A 15,107-nucleotide genomic window follows, 5' to 3' on the forward strand; every position below is an offset into this window, starting at 1 on the left:
CCCAATCCCACGTGTGCCCCCCCAATCCCTCTCTGTTCCTGCCCCCCCTGAGACCCCTGACCCCCCAAATCCTGACCTGCCCTGGCCCCCCCAGGACAGCGCCTGCTCTGATCTCTGGGGGCTTCACTTTGGGGCGCTGGCTCTGCAGCGGATGCTGGGGGTGGCAGGGAAGGATTTGGCCCCCCTGCTCAGGACCCTCCTTGCCCAGCTCCACTTCGTGGCCGAGTGTCACATCCAGGTGGGTAGGGGTCCCTGGGGAGGTTCCGAGGGGGCTGGGGGTCCTGGAAAGGGGGGAAGTTAGGGGTCTCTGGGTGGTCCTGGGGAGGCCAGGTGGGGGGGGGGGTGTGAGGGGCTCTGGGGACCCCACGGGGGTCTGGGGGGTTCCCTCAGCTGTTCATGGTAACTCTGGGGATCTTGGGGGGCTTTGGGGTCCCCACAGGGGTCTGGGGGTTCCCTGAGGTGTCCAGGGTTACTCTGAGGGTCTGGGGGGGTGCAGTAGCTCTGGGGCATTTCTGGGATTTCCCAGGGTGGTTCAGAAGGGGTCTGGGGTCCCCCGGGGGGGCTCCTGTGACATCTCCCCAGGACCCCCAGGGCTGTGTCCGCTTGGAGAGGGTGAATGTGTCACAGCTACTGGAGACCCTGGCGCAGCACCTGGGGGGGCTGCAAGGGAGACCCCCCCACTTCCCTGGCTGTGCCCACTTGCGCTGCCGCCCAGGTACCCCCCGGCACCCCTGGGAGACCCCCATTACCCGCCCAGGGCAGCTGCTGACCCCCGTCTCCCCCCAGGCCCGGCGCTGAGCAGCCCAGCCGTGCGGCACGAGGGGACCTTGGGGGCCAGGCAGGGCCCCCCCAGCCCCGCTGGACATGGGCTGGTGCTGCTGGGGGGAGTTGGGGGGGCCCTGGGCCTGGTGGTGGCGGTCTGGGCACTGTGGAGGAGACCCTGTGCCCAGGTGGGGACACTGGGGGCATTGGAGGGCACTGGGGACACTGGAGAGGGTGGCGAGGGCATGGGGGGCGCTGGGTGTGCTGTGTGTGTTGGGGACACTGGGGACACGGTGGGTGCTGGCTGTCCTGGGGACGCTGGGAGCACTGGTGGCTGTCTTTGGGTCACTGGGAGCACTGGGGGGCGCTGGGAGGTCATTCCCCTCAGCCCCCCCCAGCCCTCACAGGGACCCCCGAGACTGGAGCAAGATGGGACCTGAGCAGCCGAGCGGTACCTGGGGACAGACACAGGTACTGGGAGGGTGCCTGCATACTGGGATCACTGGGAATGCCCTGAGGGGCCCCTGGATCATCAGGCCCTCACCCTCTGCCCCTGTCCAGGCTGGCCTGAGCCACTGGTGAGAGACGGGGACCCCCCAGCTCCCTGCTGGAAGCCCCTGGGGGCTACACCGGGATCTCCCAGAGCCACGGAGAGACGAGGGGGCCCAGCCTGGCCCCGTGCAGTGCCCATAAAGCTGATGTTGACACCCCGGCTCTGACTCTGCTTGAGTGGGCTGGGTGGACTGGGACAAGTGCTTGGGGGAACTGGTACAGACTGGGGCGGACTCAGCGCTGCCCAAACAACCTTTACTGGGGGTCTCACAGGGGCGGGGGGCTCCGGTGGCGCAGCTGTGGCTGGGGCCACTGGCGGGGCAAGAGGTAGAGCAGGGCCAGCAGTGCCAGCAGCGCCAGAGCCCACGGTGACAGCGGTGTCCACGGTGACAGCGGCGCCTGGGGGGCCACCACCTTGGCCACCTCCGCAGTGCTCCCCACCAGACCTCCTCCTCCTGCAGACAGCGCTGTCCCTGCGTCCTCCTCTTCCTCCTTGTCCCCCGCGCCCTGGGCAGAGCTTCGGGTCAGGCAGTGGCTGGGGGGCCCTGCAGGGTCCCCCTGAGCCCCCTCTTACCGGGCTTGCCGTGGCCGTGGCCTGGAGGTCCAGCTGGCTGCGTGGGCACCACGGGCGCCTGTGGGAGGTGGAGGAGGGTGAGGACACCAAGGTGAAGGCTCCGGAGCGTCCAGAGGACGTCCCCCGCCCACATGTCCCTCCCTACATGGCCCAGGCGTCCCGCATCCGGCCCAGCTGCTGCCGCAGCCGCGTCGTCTCCAGGCGCAATTCCTGTGGGGGAGAAGGGGGTGTCATGCACGGTCCTTGGCCCCCACACAGAGAGTGGCTGCCGTGGGCTCTGCTCTGGCCCAGGGGCTCTGTGGCCGCTGTCTGGGCCCACACTGAGGACACACATGCTGTACCTGCACCATCCGCTCGTACTCCTCCAGTGCTGCTGTCAGCTCCTGCGCCCGCTGCCCTGCCTGTGGGACAGGGCCTGGACGTGAGACAGGGCCGGGGGTGGCCCTGGTGACAGCTGAGGTGGTGGCAGTGTCACTGGGCAGCGCTCACCTGGGCAAGGGCTGCATCCCGGGCAGAGAGCAGGGTAGTGCCACGGCAGAGCTGGGCCTGGGCAGAGGGACGGGGACAGGGACTCATGTCACTGTCCAACACAGCCCCCAGCACCGCGGCCACCATGCCATCGCTCACCTCCAGGCTGGCCATCCGAGCCGCCTGCGCCTGGATCTGCTCCCGCAGTCCCTGGCCCTCGGCAAGGAGCCGCTGGTTCTGCCAGGGGTGAAACAGGGCTGGGATTCCCTGTGGCACTGCCCCGCTGGGGCAGCCCCCAGTGCCAGGCTGACCTCCTCCTGTAGGCCCTCGGCCCGCGAGCACAGGCTGCGCTGCTCCTTCTCCTGGGGAGGGAGTGCATGGCCGTGAGGGGACACTGTGTGACACTGTGACACCACGCGGCACCTCAGCTCAGCCTCTCACCGCAAGCCGTGCCTGCCGCCGGAGCTCGGTGTTCTCCTCCTCCAGCCGCTTCACCACGGCCTTCATGTCGTCCAGCTCCTCCACGGCCACCCTGGCCTGCTCCAGCGCCTGCCGGCTGCTGCCAAGGGCAAACGGCGCTTCAGCCTTCCCAGGATGCAGATCCAGACCCTATGCCTGGGAGCCCCTCGGGAGCACCTTCGCAGCTGCGCCTGGAGCTGCGCAATCTCCTCGGCCAGGCGGGTGTTGAGCTCCTCGGCCAGCTCGGCATCCCGCTGCAGTTTGGCATTCTGGGCCGCCAGCTGCCGGGCACGGCTCCGGAGACCTGCGGCCTCGGCGCTGCTGGGGAGTCCCACTGCTCCTGGCGTGCTCCTGGGAGCACGGCCAGGGATGGCGGGGTGTCCCCACAGCAGGCACTTACGGGCTGGTGACGTCCGTGTTGTCACCCTGGAGCGGGGTGGTGGCTGGGGATGCGTGTCCTTCGTCCTCTGCGGGACGGGACACAGCGGGCTGTGTTTGCGTCCCCATCGGGGCCACCCCGACTCCCTTTTCCTGTGCCAATGCCCACCTGCTGGCACTGCTCCAGTGTCACCAGTGGCCACGTCCTGCTCCTCGGCCCTGCACGGACGGAGCCGTGGGTCAGCACCACTGACCGGTCCGGCTGGCAGCAGGCACGGTGCCCATCTCTGGGCACTGACCCGTCCTGCCGGCACGCTGCGATCCAGGCACCCATGGCGCTGCGGAACCGGCTCCAGTCCAGCGCCGTGCCCGCGGCCGTGGGGTCCAGCGCCCGCTGCAGCGCCTGCAGCCGCCCATCGTGCCCGTTGTGCCCGGTCATCGCTGCCACGTACTCCACCACCCGCTGTGGCTGCACCAGCCCTGTGCGGATGGACGGAGGGCTCAGGGATGGTGGGGACCACCTCAGTTTGGCTGTGGCCACCATGGCCCCAGGGGCCTTGGCTACCTGTACGCTCGGGGTCGCAGGCGGCAAAGGTGCAGTCCAGGGCAAACTCGTCCGAGCAGCCGCTCTCGGCAGGGGCTGAGGGGGGGACAAGCGTTATGGAGGGGCCCGGCGCCTCACCCCCCACCCCGCTCCCTCATGGGGCCCGCACCTGGCAGGGGGATGACGGCGCTCGGGGCGCAGGGAACCTCTGCAGCCATGGGTCTCGGGGCCGTTCCGGGGGTGCCGCCGCTGCCCCGGGGCGCAGCCGGGGGGTGTCGAGGGTCTCGGGGGGTCCCGGGAGCGCCGTGGGGCTGAGAGGGAGTCGGTGGGGGGGGGGGAATTCCCCTCACGGCGGAGGAGAGGGGCGGGGCCTGGCGCGAGCCCCTCCCGCCCTGAGAGAAAGGGGCGGAGCAAGGGGCGGGGACAGAGGGAAGGGGCGTGCCCCCGCTCCTCCACGCGGGTCGCGCGTTCCCGGTGCCGTCCCGGTCCCGTCTCGGTTCCGCTGCTTTCCAACAGCTTTTATTGAAGGACAAAGCCCTCCGTGCTTCCCCCACACCGCCCCGGCCCCCTCAGAGCCCCCGCAGCAGCTTCTCGTAGCGGGAGTCCAGGTTCCGGAGCAGGAACATCGACAGCATCAGCAGGGAGAGCTGCGAGCAGAGGGCAGGATCAGCGCCCCCGGAGCCCCTCGGACCCCTGACCCCCCTCCCGGCCACTCTGAACCCCCACCGACCCTTCTGGCCGCCCTGAATCCCCACGGACCCTCCCATGAACCCTCCCGCCCCCCCCACGCCACCCCACCTATGGTCCCACAGCCTTCCGAGCACCCCCAGGGCCCCCCAGCTCAGCCCCCCGCCCCAGGGCATCCCCCCTACCTCCCCCAGGCCGATGCCGATGCAAACCCCCACGATGGTGACCAGGTTTCCGGCCAGCCAGCTCTGGACTCTCTCCTTGCAGCCCTGGGGTGACAACTGGGGGTCACTTGGAGCCCCCCCCGGAGCTCCAGGACCCCCGATTCCCCCGTGCCTCACCCTGGGGAAGATGTCCTGGGGGGCAGCCGTGGTGCAGCGGCCGTGGGGGAGCACCCACGGGCGATTGTGGGTGCTGTTGGGTGCCCTGAGGCAGGAGCAGGCGATGGTCCTGTCCCTGTCCCTGGTGGTGTCATCGTGCTGGTCCCAGTCCTGGGGTCCCTTCCAGCCACAGCAGCCGAGCTGGGGCGGGGGGCAGGAGGTCAGTGTGGCGGCCGTGGGGTGATCCTGGGCTCCTTTTGGGAGGGGGGGGTCTCACCTGCTGCTGGACAGCATCCCAGCTCTCGTGGGGGTCCCCAGGTGGTCCCTGGGCCGGGTAGCCCCGGATCAGCTCCTCTGCGTAGGTGGCCACCTTTGTAGCCAGCTGGGGACAGGGATCAGCACAGCCTCGACCCCGGGCCCGGGGTCCCCCCCGACCCCCGAGATCCCCCCTAGCTGGGCTTGGCCCCCGCACTCACAGTGGCGCGCTGCGTGTAGACGATGACGGCCACCGTGACCTGGGCAGCGAAGAGCAGCAGCAGCAGCCCAAAATACTTCGGGGACAAACAGAGGGGGTGGGGGTCAGCCAGACCTGCCCCCCAGCCCCTCCGCAGCACGGGGGGCACCTCAGAGGGGTCCCCCTCCTCCCCGCTGCTGTCCCCGGGGCAGGATGTGGTGGCACCACGTGTCCCTGCGGTCGCCCCAGGAAATTGCAGCACAGCCACCCCACACCCTCCCAGTTCCGTGAGCCCCCCGACCCCCCCAACTCACCAGCCCCAGCATGGCCTTGACCTCCTTGAGGGCCCCCAGGCACCCCAGGAAGCCCAGGAGCATGGTGGCCATGCCGACCCCCGAGAAGCCGTAAGAGCAGAGCCTCAGGCTGACCAGCGGCGACCCTGGGGACACGGGGCGGGTTGAGGGACCCTGCCAGCCCTCTGGGGGTGCCGCTCCTCCCGGGGTACCCCCCGCTTCAGGGGCGCCTTACCCAGCACGGCGGCGAAGCTCTGCCGGTCGAACAGGACCCAAAAGCTGAAGGCGAGGAGGAGGATGCCCAGGAACTGAGGGGGAGCCCAGGTTAGGAAACGGGGGATCCCCGGTGCCCCCCAGCACTGGGAGGCCGATCCCCTCAGGTTCCCCCATCTCCCCCTGCCCCCCAAGTCCCCCCAGCCCCACTCACGAAGAAGAAGAGGTTGAGAAGAAAGAGGAAGCACTTGGTGCAGCCCAGGCAGCTTTTGGGGCTCATGTCTGCGCGGGGGTCGCACCCGCAGGGACTCAGAGCCCACCCCGAGCCCGAACCGTCCCCGGGCCCCGTTCCCCTCCCGTCCCGCCCGGCGCCGCCGCCTCGGGACCCGCGGGAAGCGCCGGGGGCGGCGGAAGCGCGGCGGGGGCGTCGCCGCGGGACCCCCGTGGACAGCGGGGGCCGCGAGCCCCGGTGTGACCCCCGGCGTGACCCCTGGGAACGGGGCCGTGACCCCCCGAGTGACCCCTGGGGACGGGCGGTGACCCCGGGGGTCCCGGGGGGCTGCGGGGGCGGGACCGAAACCGGGAGGGGGCGGGACCGGTAAATGAGTGACAGGGCCAGGGGGCGGAGCGGCTGCGGGAGGGAGGCGTGGCCGTGGGCGCTGCCTCCGCCCCGCCCACGTTCGGACTCCGCTCCGATCACGTGCCGCGGGCGCCCCCCGCCGGTGTCACGTGACGGCGGCGGGGCCCACGTGTTCCGGGCGCGATGGCGGCGGCGGCGGCGGCTTCGGCCCAGCGGGGCGGCGGCGGCGGAGGAGGAGGAGGAGGAGGAGCAGGCGGCGGCGGCGATCCCGGGGCCGATCCCGGAGCCGGGGCCGGCGGCGGCGAGCCCGCCCCGCCCCCGGGGGGCGGTGGTGAGTGGGGGGACCGGCGGGACCCGCGGCGGGGCGCGGCCTGTGCGGCTCGGGGAGGCGGCGGCGGCGGCGGCGGCTGGGGCGGTCGGTGGCCGCTGCCGCCCGGTGAGTGCCCCGCTGTCCGCAGGGGCCTCCTCGGACCAGATCATGCAGACCGGGGCCATCCTGCTGCGGGCGTGAGTAGGGGAGGCGGGAGCGGCGGGAGGACGGGCGGGGCCGGGGGACAAGGGGCGGCTTGGGGACCCGGGAGGGGACTTGGGACTGGGAGGGGACTGGGAGGGGATTTGGGCACACGGGGAGCAGAGAGACAACGGGGGACACGAGGTACGGGGGGATTTGGGACTGGGAGGGGACTTGGAGGGGACTTGGGGGGACACAGGGTGTGGGGGGGACTGGGGGGGACTTGGGGGGACACAGGGTGTGGGGGGGACTGGGGGGACCTGGGGGACAAATGGGTGTGGGGGGGACTGGGGGGGACTTGGGGGGACACAGGGTGTAGGGGGGACTTGTGGGGATTCTGGGGGGACACAGAGTGCGGGGGCAACTCAAAACTTGGCGGGGGTCTTGAGAGGATGCAGAGCTGTGGGGACACAGGGAGTGAAGGGGGACTTAGGGGGACACGAGGGGATCCCAGGGGGACACAGGGGGGACTTGGGGGACATCAGGGGGCTTGACAGGGTCCTGGACCTTGGGCTCCAGGCGTGGCCCTGGAGGGAAGGACTCGGGCGGGGGGTGGGAGAGAGGGCCGGGGTCCCCCGGAGCCGGGGGGTCACGCAGAGCACCGGGGGGTCCCAGGTTCGTGCGGGACCGCGTGCAGCGCTGCGGGGACCCCCAGGCCGTGGCGCTGAGCGAGGCCGAGCTGGGCCAGCCCCAGCCCAGCAGCCCCGACACCAAACGCCTCAGCGAGTGCCTGCGGCGCATCGGCGACGAGCTCGACAGCAACATGGAGCTGCAGAGGTGGGCAGCTGCCGCTCCCCGGGGGTGCCCCTGGCGTCCCCCGGGCCGGCCTGACTGTGCCCGCCGTCCCCTGCCCCAGGATGATCGAGCAGGTGGGCTGTGACGCCCCCAAAAAGCTGTTCTTCCGCGTGGCCAAGGAGATGTTCGCCGACGGCACCTTCAACTGGGGCCGCGTGGTCGCCCTCTTCTACTTTGCCTGCAAGCTGGTGCTCAAGGTGGGTGTGGAGCCCCCCAAAAGCCTTCCCTGGGCCGCCCTGAGCCCCTCTGAACCCCCCTGCTCCCGGCAGGCTCTGTGCACCAAGGTCCCGGAGCTGGTGCAGACCATCCTGCGCTGGACCATGGAGTACCTGCAGGAGAACGTGCTGGCCTGGATCCAGGCCCAGGGCGGATGGGTGAGACCCCAAACCCCCCATTCCTGGGGGGGCCGTGCCCCTGACCCCTCCCTAGCACCCCAAACCCCCCATTCCTCTGGGGGCTGTGCCCCTGACCCCTCCCAGGTACCCCAAACCCCCCATTCCTGGGGGGCCGTGCCCCTGACCCCTCCCAGGCACCCCAAACCCCCCATTCCTCGGGGGGCTGTGCCCCTGACCCCTCCCAGGTAACCCAACCCCCCCTGTTTCTCAGGGTGGCTGAGCCCCTGTTTGGGAATCTCCCCAGTGTTCCCTTTTACCCAAATTTATCCCAAATCCTCCCCTCCATCCCCCCTGTCCCAGCTGCCCTGGGCTGGTTGTTCTGGGGGGGAGGTTTGGGACCCCCCAGCACGGGGTGCTGACCTCGCCCCCCTGTGTCCCCCCCCAGGAAGGGCTCCTGTCCCACTTTGGGACCCCCACCTGGCAGACCATCACCATCTTTGCTGCTGGCGTCCTCACGGCCTCGCTGACCATCTGGAAGATGTCCTAGACTCGGGGGGGGCCATGTTCTTCCCCCCCCCGAGACCCCCGGGACCCCTCCCCTGCCGGCAGGGATGGTGCTGACCCCCAGGCCCGGGGGGGTCTTTAACCAACACCACTCGCTCACCTGGTTTTTGGGGTGGTGGCCGAGCTGTGGGGGCCTGGGGGGGACACACCCCTCCCTCCCCCAAGGTCCTCCCCCCCCAGCCCTTCCCAGAGGTCACAGCTGGGATTTGGGGGGTGGGGACACCCCCCAGCCCTGGCCTGCCCTCGGTTTGACCGCGGGATTTGTGGTGCTTCGAGTTGGGGGGGGGGGGGGGGGATCCTGCGGTTCCACCCCCGATGTGGGGGTGGCTGGGGGGGGTGGGGTGTCTGTGACCCCCCCAGAATGACCTGGGGGGTGGGTGGGGGGGGAGGGTTACAGCCATGGCTGTAGGGTGAGTATTTATTGGGGGTCCCCGTCCCCCAAAAAGGGCCCCCCCAGGTGCAATACCCCCCTCCCGGGGCGGGGGCTCTCAGGGTGGGGGGGCCACACCCCCCGTTTACACCCCCTCAACCCCCCCCGGTTTTGGAGGTCCCCCCCGTGTCCCCGAGGCGGAGGGGGGGGGCGCAAAGTGACCCCTTCCCCCACCCCCCACGGTGCTCTTGGCGGTGACGTCACGGGGAACCGCCCCTCCCCAAAATGGGTGGGCCCCGCCTCCACCCCCCCCCCCCCCCCATCGCTTCTCTCCGTAGTGGATTTTTCTTCTCTTTTTTTGTACCTTGGTTTTTGTATCTCGGGAATTTCGATGGAAATAAAAAAAAAATCGAACGCGATGCTTGGTGGGCATCCCCAAAACCCCCGGGGAGCCCTGGGGGATCTGGGCTGCGGATGGGGAAGGGGGGGACAAGAACTGGGGGGGCGCAGCGCCGCTTTCACTTTCGCTTTTCCCACGTGACTGGGGGGGGCTCAGGGGCCCCTCGGGGGGTGGGGGTCTTGGTTGATGGGGGAGGAGTGAGGAGGGGTCCTTCAGCCCCCGCCCCCCCCGCCGCAGGGCCATTTGGGGTCCGTCTGTGCGGAAGGGGGGGGGGTTTGTTGGAGTGGGGGTCCGACATCTGGACCCTTCCCCACGGGCAGTGTCCCTCCTGCAGCGCAGCCTCTGGTCCAGCGCCGAAGGAATTTTTGGGGGGTTTTGGGGGTGGTGTCCGCCGGCTGTGGGGGTGGCTTTGGGGGGTGGTCCCCCCCGGCTGTGTGGGGCCGCTGCTCCCCCACCTGGCCCTGGGGGCCGAGGCGAGCCGGGTCCCCCTGGAGCTGCGGGGACCCCGAGAGAGGAGGGGCGGCTCCCAGTTCCAACCTGTTCCCCCCAGTTCGCCCCAGTCCCGGGGCGGCGGAAACGCGGAGTCAGCGCTGCCAAGTTCCTCTTTTATGGTCCCGGCGCTGAGTCGGCTCCTTCCGCACCCTACAGCCCACTAAACTCCGATTAACGGGAGTTCACCGGCACCCCAGGAGCCGCCGGGACACCCCAAACCGCCCCCCAGCCCCCCTGTGCCTCCCAAGCCAGCGGGGAACTGCCCCAGCCCCCCCCCCGCTCCTCGTTACCCCACTCCCGGGGGGGACACAAAGGTGGGGTGGAACCCCCATCCCCCAAGATCCTGCCCAGTCATGCTGACTGTGGGGCCGTGTGACAAACGGGGACAAGGGCCAAGGCCACCCGGCTCCTTCCGGAGGGGCGAGCGGGGGGGCGCGCCCCCTTTTGCCCGCCCCCGCGGCGGGGAAGGGCCATAAAACCCCCCCGGCGGACGTTGAGCGGCCACAGCCGCGTTCTCGCTTCAACAGTGCTTGAACGGAACCGGCTGCTCGCGGCGCTCCCTCCATCCGTCCATCCCGGCCGTCCATCCGTCCGTCCCGCCGCTCCCGAACCGCTCCGTCCGTACCGCTATGGAGTCCCAGATCCGCCAGAATTACCACCGCGACTGCGAGGCCGCCGTCAACCGCATGGTCAACATGGAGCTCTACGCCTCCTACGTCTACCTGTCCATGGTAGGGGGGCTCGGGACCCCCGGCGTTGGGGGACCCCCCCTCCCCCCAAAATCCCCTCCCGCTGCTGGGGGGGCCGGCGCCGCTCGGGAGGGGTGGGGAGGGCTCCTGGGGGACTCCCCCTGACCTCTCCTCCCTGCCCTCTCTCTCGCAGGGGTTCTACTTCGAGAGGGACGACGTGGCCCTGTCGCGACTGTCGCAGTTCTTCCTGGAGCAGTCGCGGGAGGAGCGGGAGCACGCCGAGGGGCTGCTGCGCTTCCAGACCAACCGCGGCGGCCGCGTCCTGCTGCAGGACGTCAAGGTGCGTGGGGGGCGAGGGGGGCTGCGGCTGGCCCTGGGCTACCTGGGCCCCTCCAGGTGAGCGTCCTGCCCCGCAGAAGCCGGAGCGGGACACCTGGGGCTCGGCGCTGGAGGCGGTGGAGGCGGCGCTGCAGCTGGAGAAGTCGGTGAACCAGGCGCTGCTGGAGCTGCACGCCCTGGCTGCCGAGAAGGGAGACCCCCACGTGAGTGCTGCCCTGGCTTTGGCCTTCATCCCCTTCTTCCTCAAGGGTCTGACGCCTCCCTCTCCCTCCCCAGCTCCCAGTGCTCCCAGTTCCTCCCTTTTCCCAGATGTGCCTCGGGATCGCCCCGGGGATCCAGAGGAGGGAATGCCGCGGTTCCACCCCCCGATGTGGGGGTGGGGGGGGGGTCTCTGTGACTCCCCCCAGAATGCCGTGGGGGGATGGGGGGGAGGGTTACAGCCATGACTGTAGGGTGAGTATTTATTGGGAGTCCCCACCCCCAAAAAAGGGCCCCCCCAGGTACAGTACCCCCCTCCCGAGGCAGAGGCTCTTTCCCCTCCCTCCTCCACGGGAGTTTTTGGGATCTCCTGCTGCTCCCGGGGGTCCGTCACCTCCCCAGACCCTCGGCCCTGCCTGATACCCCTCTGTCCCGCAGCTCTGTGACTTCCTGGAGTCCCACTACCTGGACGAGCAGGTGAAGGCCATCAAGGAGCTGGGTGACCACGCCACCAACCTGCGCCGCCTCAATGGTGGGGGGTCCGGGGGGGCCTCGGCCGGCCTCGGCGAGTACCTGTTCGACCGTCTGAGCCTGAAGGAGCGCAGCTGAGCCTCCCCCCACCATGGGCAGCACCCACCACCATCCTCCTGAGCCCCCAGACCCTCGTAACCCCCCGCCCCAGCCAAGGGGGCCCTGCCTGCTGGGCTCTCCCAGCATGATTCCCATAAAGGGTCTGTCTCTGGTCTCCTCTGTTCTTGTCTCCTCTGTCATTTGCCTCCCCCCTTCAGGGGCGTTGGGCTGGGGTTAGTGGGGGCTGTCATGGGTTGGGGGAGGTGGCACAACTTCTTCAGGGATGGGACAAATTTATTGGAGTTTTGGGTGTTGCTGAGCGTGTTCTGACCCTGTAGTGAGGTCTGAGGAAAACAGAAGGGGCTCTTGACCACAGGAAAGAGAGCCATCGACTTGAGTGTCTTGGGACGAGGTTAGAGAATGGATCTGGCCATGCTAGGCCAGCCAAAGCTACAGCTCCTTGCAGCTTTTGCCAGGGAGAAATCCTGCAATTTGCAAATTAAGGAGGCAGAAGGTGACTCAGGGGCACAGACCCCTGAACACCAACGCCAGCCTTTTCCCTGGGAAACCAAACTCAGGTTCCTGGTGGCAGTTTGGCAGTCTGTTTGGCACTGCCAGGCAAACAGAGTTTTACTTTGCTGCAGCCTTGGTCTGGAAGAAATGGAGTGCTCCATCCTAAGCCTTGCCTCCTCCCCTCAGCCCTCTTCTGCTGTGTGCCCTTCTTCACCCCTTTAAACTTGGAGCCCATCCCACCCCTGCCCCATCCCTCACTCTCCCCACTGCCCACCTGTGAATCCCTGCAGGAGGGGAGGGGGCTGCAGGGTGACAGGGGGGCAGCTCAGAGGCACAAGGGGCCTTTAGGAGCCAAGGGGTGCCCCAGGGGGGCACGGAGACGCTGAGAGGCTGCAGTGGGGAACTTGAGGGTGACAGAAAGAGGCTGAGGGGCAGGGGGTGCCTGAGGGTGACAGGTGAGCCAGCCCTCACGCCACACCTAACCTCACCCTAAAAACCACCCCTACCCAGGTGGAGAGTGCAGGGTGGAGGTCAGGGGGCGAGGGACAATGCTGGGGGTCTTGGGGTGACACACGGACATTGCGGGCTGAGGGGCAAAGAGGGGGTGGTTTGACAGGTGGAGAGCAGACACAGAGTTAGGGACACAGGGTACCAGGTAGGGTTAGGGTACAGGTGCAGCAGCCCTCACCCCAGCCCTAAGCTCACCCTAAACAACACCCCCAGCACCCCAGTGTCATCGTTTGAGCCTGGCGCAATGCCAGTGCCCCCACGAGATCACCTCCTTCCCTGGCACCCACTGTGAGATGTGATCAGAGACAGAGCAAAGCAGACTCCAACTTAAGGTTAAAAGGAAAAAAACATTTATTAACCTACAACTACAAAGGAAGACACACAAAACACAATAGAACATAAGATGAAAACCTTCCAAATTCTTCCTCCTCCCCCCACCAAATTTCCAATTCCACTGCCACCCTTTAGATAATCGATTCTCAGTCCCTCGAGAAGAGAGGAGTCCCTCTTGCGCCACATCCCTTCCATGTCCAGTGCTCTCACCACTGCACATGGATCAGAGCTGCTTCTAGGGGTTTTCCTTTAAGGATACTTTGTCCAGTTCCAAAGAGAGCAGAGTCCTTCTCCTTTTGGGACACTTGTCCCCCCCAAATTTCACCCCCTGGGGCCGAGGGGTCTCTTGAACAGAGATCGTCTTCTTCTTCTCTCTTCTTCAAAGACAGAGGGCACCACCACCACCCTCCTCACCCTCCTCCTCGTCTCTGTTCACACACCTCCACATCACTGCACTCTCCTGGCTCTGAGCCATCGCCTCCCCCTAGAACGCAGTCTCTGTGTCACGGGAACACAAGGGGTTCTGCTGTGGCTATACAGGAAAAGTCCAGCCCAAAGCCACTCCATCATCTCCTCCCACCTAGAATTTTCTCAACATCTCTCAATCTCAACATCTTCTCAATCTCATCAGCTTCAGGAGGAATTAGCATTTGCAAGGTTTCCATCCTCCCCAGAAGGGTTAAAAGTCCCAGGCTCTGCCGGTTTGCTTCATGAACTCCCACGCCTGGCTGCCCTGCTGGGCACCCCCCCTTCTCCTTCACGCCGGGCCACTATCACCGGCACCGGCTCTCTCTCTCTCTCCGGGGGGTGGGGGGGGGAATGGAGGATGGCTGCCCGAAGCCCTTGCAATGTTCTCCTCCACCCTTGGGCCCAGGCCTGGCCTACCTCCCTCCGGCCGCATGGCTCCCCTCGCCCCCTGCCCAGCTCGGGCCGGGCCGGGAGGGTTTGAGGGTCTGCTCACTCCCAAGCCGAACTCAAAGATGAAATTCCCCTGGGAGATCACAGCTTTTAACCCCCTGTGGTCTGAGAGGCGTGTCCATGCCCTCAGTGGACAAACCAGGTGCCAATATTAAATCTGAACACCGATTGGCTTGCCCACACCATCACAAAAAACTTCATTTCCTCTTAAACCACGATGCCCAGTTTTCCCCAACAGCAGCCCAAGGCAGCAACCCCAATGCTGGGACAGCCCCAGCAGGTGCAGGCTGTTGCCCCAATTAAAAGGTAGGGATGATGTTTGGAGGCTACGGAGTTACAGGTCGGGGGTGAGCAGTTTTTTAGGGTTTTTTTAAAGTTTTTTTCTCAGGGCTTTTAAAGGATATTTTAGTTTTTTTTTTTTTTTGGGGGGGGGGAGTTGTTAAGAAATTCTCTGGGAATGTTAAGATATGTTTAGGGCTTTTTCAGGGCTTTAGAAAGTATTTTTTAGGGTGCTTTCAGGGCTGTCTTACTACTAAATAGAATTGTTAGGGTTTTTTTTGGGGTATTCTTTGGGCAATTTAGGACTACTGAAATATTTTTAGGGCTTTTGGTGGACTGTTGAGGGTATGTGGAAGACTTTTTTAGGACTAGGGTATTTCTAGGGTTTTTGCAGGAATTTTTTAGGGTTTTTTTAGAGTCTAATCAGGGCATTTTAAAGATTTTAGGGGTATTCTTAGACCTCATTTAGGTCTATTTAGAGATTTTTTTAAAAGGTCCTTTGGGGATTTTTAGGGGTGTTTTTGGGCCTTTTAAAAAATAGGATATTTTTAGTGTATTCTGAGGCTATTTTTAGGTTTTTGTGGGGTGTTTAGGACACTTTGAAAACGAGGGCTTTTTTAAGGAATTGATGGGGGTTATTAGGGTCCTTTCAGGGCATGACAGAGGCTGAGGGGGAGCTTGAGGGGCACTGTGGGGGCTTGAGGGTGGCAGAGGGAGGAGCAGGGAGAGGGGACAGGGGGTGACACACAGAGATGCTGCAGATGGCAGGGGCAGCTGGAGGGTGGCACAGAGAAGCTGGGGGCTGAGGGGCAAAGGAGAGGGGTTCAGGGTGACACACAGGAGCTGAGGGGCAGCTGAGGGGGGTCTCGAGGGGCAAAGGGGGGACTTGAGGGTGACAGAGCGTGAGGGTTGGGGGGCAGAAGGAGGGGCTGAGGGGAAAAAGGAGAGGGCTTGAGGGCTGGGCAGTCCAGCGGAGATCAGGGCTACAGGGTACAGCTTAGGAGGCA

The 15,107-nt window shown here is 66.4% G+C and overlaps 5 protein-coding genes across 14 annotated transcripts; 3 read left to right on the plus strand and 2 right to left on the minus strand.

The window, feature by feature from the left end:
• The first annotated feature begins 99 nt into the window (after window positions 1-99).
• On the plus strand, window positions 100-1,474 carry FLT3LG (fms related receptor tyrosine kinase 3 ligand). 5 transcript variants are annotated; one of them, XM_050984173.1, is made up of 5 exons: window positions 100-238; window positions 583-715; window positions 787-950; window positions 1,161-1,233; window positions 1,324-1,474. In XM_050984173.1, exons 1-4 carry the CDS (start codon window positions 152-154, stop codon window positions 1,200-1,202), a joined length of 426 nt encoding a protein of 141 aa, XP_050840130.1. In that variant the 5' UTR covers window positions 100-151; the 3' UTR covers window positions 1,203-1,233; window positions 1,324-1,474. The 5 variants fall into 5 exon arrangements, 4 of the variants coding, with proteins under 4 accessions (XP_050840130.1, XP_050840128.1, XP_050840131.1 ...); XM_050984171.1 differs by having other exon boundaries at window positions 787-1,233; XM_050984174.1 differs by lacking the exon at window positions 787-950.
• Window positions 1,475-1,548: 74 nt separating this feature from the next.
• On the minus strand, window positions 1,549-4,119 carry KASH5 (KASH domain containing 5). 6 transcript variants are annotated; one of them, XM_050984111.1, is made up of 13 exons: window positions 3,759-4,119; window positions 3,493-3,673; window positions 3,363-3,412; window positions 3,216-3,241; window positions 2,993-3,136; window positions 2,798-2,915; window positions 2,668-2,718; window positions 2,516-2,593; window positions 2,378-2,434; window positions 2,230-2,289; window positions 2,034-2,098; window positions 1,889-1,946; window positions 1,549-1,821 (listed from the first exon to the last, which is right to left on the minus strand). In XM_050984111.1, exons 2-13 carry the CDS (start codon window positions 3,608-3,610, stop codon window positions 1,582-1,584), a joined length of 1,065 nt encoding a protein of 354 aa, XP_050840068.1. In that variant the 5' UTR covers window positions 3,611-3,673; window positions 3,759-4,119; the 3' UTR covers window positions 1,549-1,581. The 6 variants fall into 6 exon arrangements, with proteins under 6 accessions (XP_050840068.1, XP_050840067.1, XP_050840066.1 ...); XM_050984110.1 differs by having other exon boundaries at window positions 2,993-3,133; window positions 3,216-3,282; XM_050984109.1 differs by having other exon boundaries at window positions 3,216-3,282.
• Window positions 4,120-4,239: 120 nt separating this feature from the next.
• CD37 (CD37 molecule) lies at window positions 4,240-6,270 on the minus strand. The gene is made up of 8 exons (XM_050984152.1): window positions 5,919-6,270; window positions 5,727-5,799; window positions 5,513-5,637; window positions 5,221-5,295; window positions 5,022-5,126; window positions 4,766-4,945; window positions 4,610-4,693; window positions 4,240-4,384 (listed from the first exon to the last, which is right to left on the minus strand). The coding sequence occupies exons 1-8, from the start codon at window positions 5,982-5,984 to the stop codon at window positions 4,307-4,309; spliced, it is 786 nt and encodes a 261-aa protein (XP_050840109.1). The 5' UTR covers window positions 5,985-6,270; the 3' UTR covers window positions 4,240-4,306.
• Window positions 6,271-6,452: 182 nt separating this feature from the next.
• On the plus strand, window positions 6,453-8,773 carry BAX (BCL2 associated X, apoptosis regulator). The gene is made up of 6 exons (XM_050984163.1): window positions 6,453-6,615; window positions 6,743-6,791; window positions 7,411-7,572; window positions 7,652-7,787; window positions 7,860-7,964; window positions 8,371-8,773. The coding sequence occupies exons 1-6, from the start codon at window positions 6,468-6,470 to the stop codon at window positions 8,470-8,472; spliced, it is 702 nt and encodes a 233-aa protein (XP_050840120.1). The 5' UTR covers window positions 6,453-6,467; the 3' UTR covers window positions 8,473-8,773.
• A 1,455-nt stretch (window positions 8,774-10,228) lies between these two features.
• Window positions 10,229-11,722, plus strand: LOC127060513 (ferritin heavy chain A-like). The gene is made up of 4 exons (XM_050984183.1): window positions 10,229-10,482; window positions 10,634-10,780; window positions 10,857-10,982; window positions 11,416-11,722. Exons 1-4 carry the CDS (start codon window positions 10,381-10,383, stop codon window positions 11,584-11,586), a joined length of 546 nt encoding a protein of 181 aa, XP_050840140.1. The 5' UTR covers window positions 10,229-10,380; the 3' UTR covers window positions 11,587-11,722.
• Window positions 11,723-15,107: the final 3,385 nt, after the last annotated feature.

This window comes from Serinus canaria, chromosome 25, assembly GCF_022539315.1.
Source record: "Serinus canaria isolate serCan28SL12 chromosome 25, serCan2020, whole genome shotgun sequence".
Lineage (NCBI taxonomy): Eukaryota > Metazoa > Chordata > Aves > Passeriformes > Fringillidae > Serinus > Serinus canaria.

Coding starts and splice junctions, on each gene's coding strand:
- FLT3LG (XM_050984171.1), top strand. CDS start 152: ATGCTGGGGGTGGCAGGGAAGGATTTGGCCCCCCTGCTCAGGACCCTC. Junction 239..582: donor TGGCCGAGTGTCACATCCAG/GTGGGTAGGGGT, acceptor ACATCTCCCCAG/GACCCCCAGGGCTGTGTCCG. Junction 716..786: donor CCACTTGCGCTGCCGCCCAG/GTACCCCCCGGC, acceptor GTCTCCCCCCAG/GCCCGGCGCTGAGCAGCCCA.
- KASH5 (XM_050984107.1), bottom strand. CDS start 3,610: ATGGGCGGCTGCAGGCGCTGCAGCGGGCGCTGGACCCCACGGCCGCGG. Junction 2,719..2,797: donor GGCGGCAGGCACGGCTTGCG/GTGAGAGGCTGA, acceptor CTCCCTCCCCAG/GAGAAGGAGCAGCGCAGCCT. Junction 2,099..2,229: donor AGTACGAGCGGATGGTGCAG/GTACAGCATGTG, acceptor TCTCCCCCACAG/GAATTGCGCCTGGAGACGAC.
- CD37 (XM_050984152.1), bottom strand. CDS start 5,984: ATGAGCCCCAAAAGCTGCCTGGGCTGCACCAAGTGCTTCCTCTTTCTT. Junction 5,296..5,512: donor TCAAGGCCATGCTGGGGCTG/GTGAGTTGGGGG, acceptor TTGTCCCCGAAG/TATTTTGGGCTGCTGCTGCT. Junction 5,127..5,220: donor TCTACACGCAGCGCGCCACT/GTGAGTGCGGGG, acceptor CCCTGTCCCCAG/CTGGCTACAAAGGTGGCCAC.
- BAX (XM_050984163.1), top strand. CDS start 6,468: ATGGCGGCGGCGGCGGCGGCTTCGGCCCAGCGGGGCGGCGGCGGCGGA. Junction 6,616..6,742: donor CCCGCCCCCGGGGGGCGGTG/GTGAGTGGGGGG, acceptor CGCTGTCCGCAG/GGGCCTCCTCGGACCAGATC. Junction 7,965..8,370: donor TCCAGGCCCAGGGCGGATGG/GTGAGACCCCAA, acceptor GTCCCCCCCCAG/GAAGGGCTCCTGTCCCACTT.
- LOC127060513 (XM_050984183.1), top strand. CDS start 10,381: ATGGAGTCCCAGATCCGCCAGAATTACCACCGCGACTGCGAGGCCGCC. Junction 10,483..10,633: donor CCTACGTCTACCTGTCCATG/GTAGGGGGGCTC, acceptor TCTCTCTCGCAG/GGGTTCTACTTCGAGAGGGA. Junction 10,983..11,415: donor CCGAGAAGGGAGACCCCCAC/GTGAGTGCTGCC, acceptor TCTGTCCCGCAG/CTCTGTGACTTCCTGGAGTC.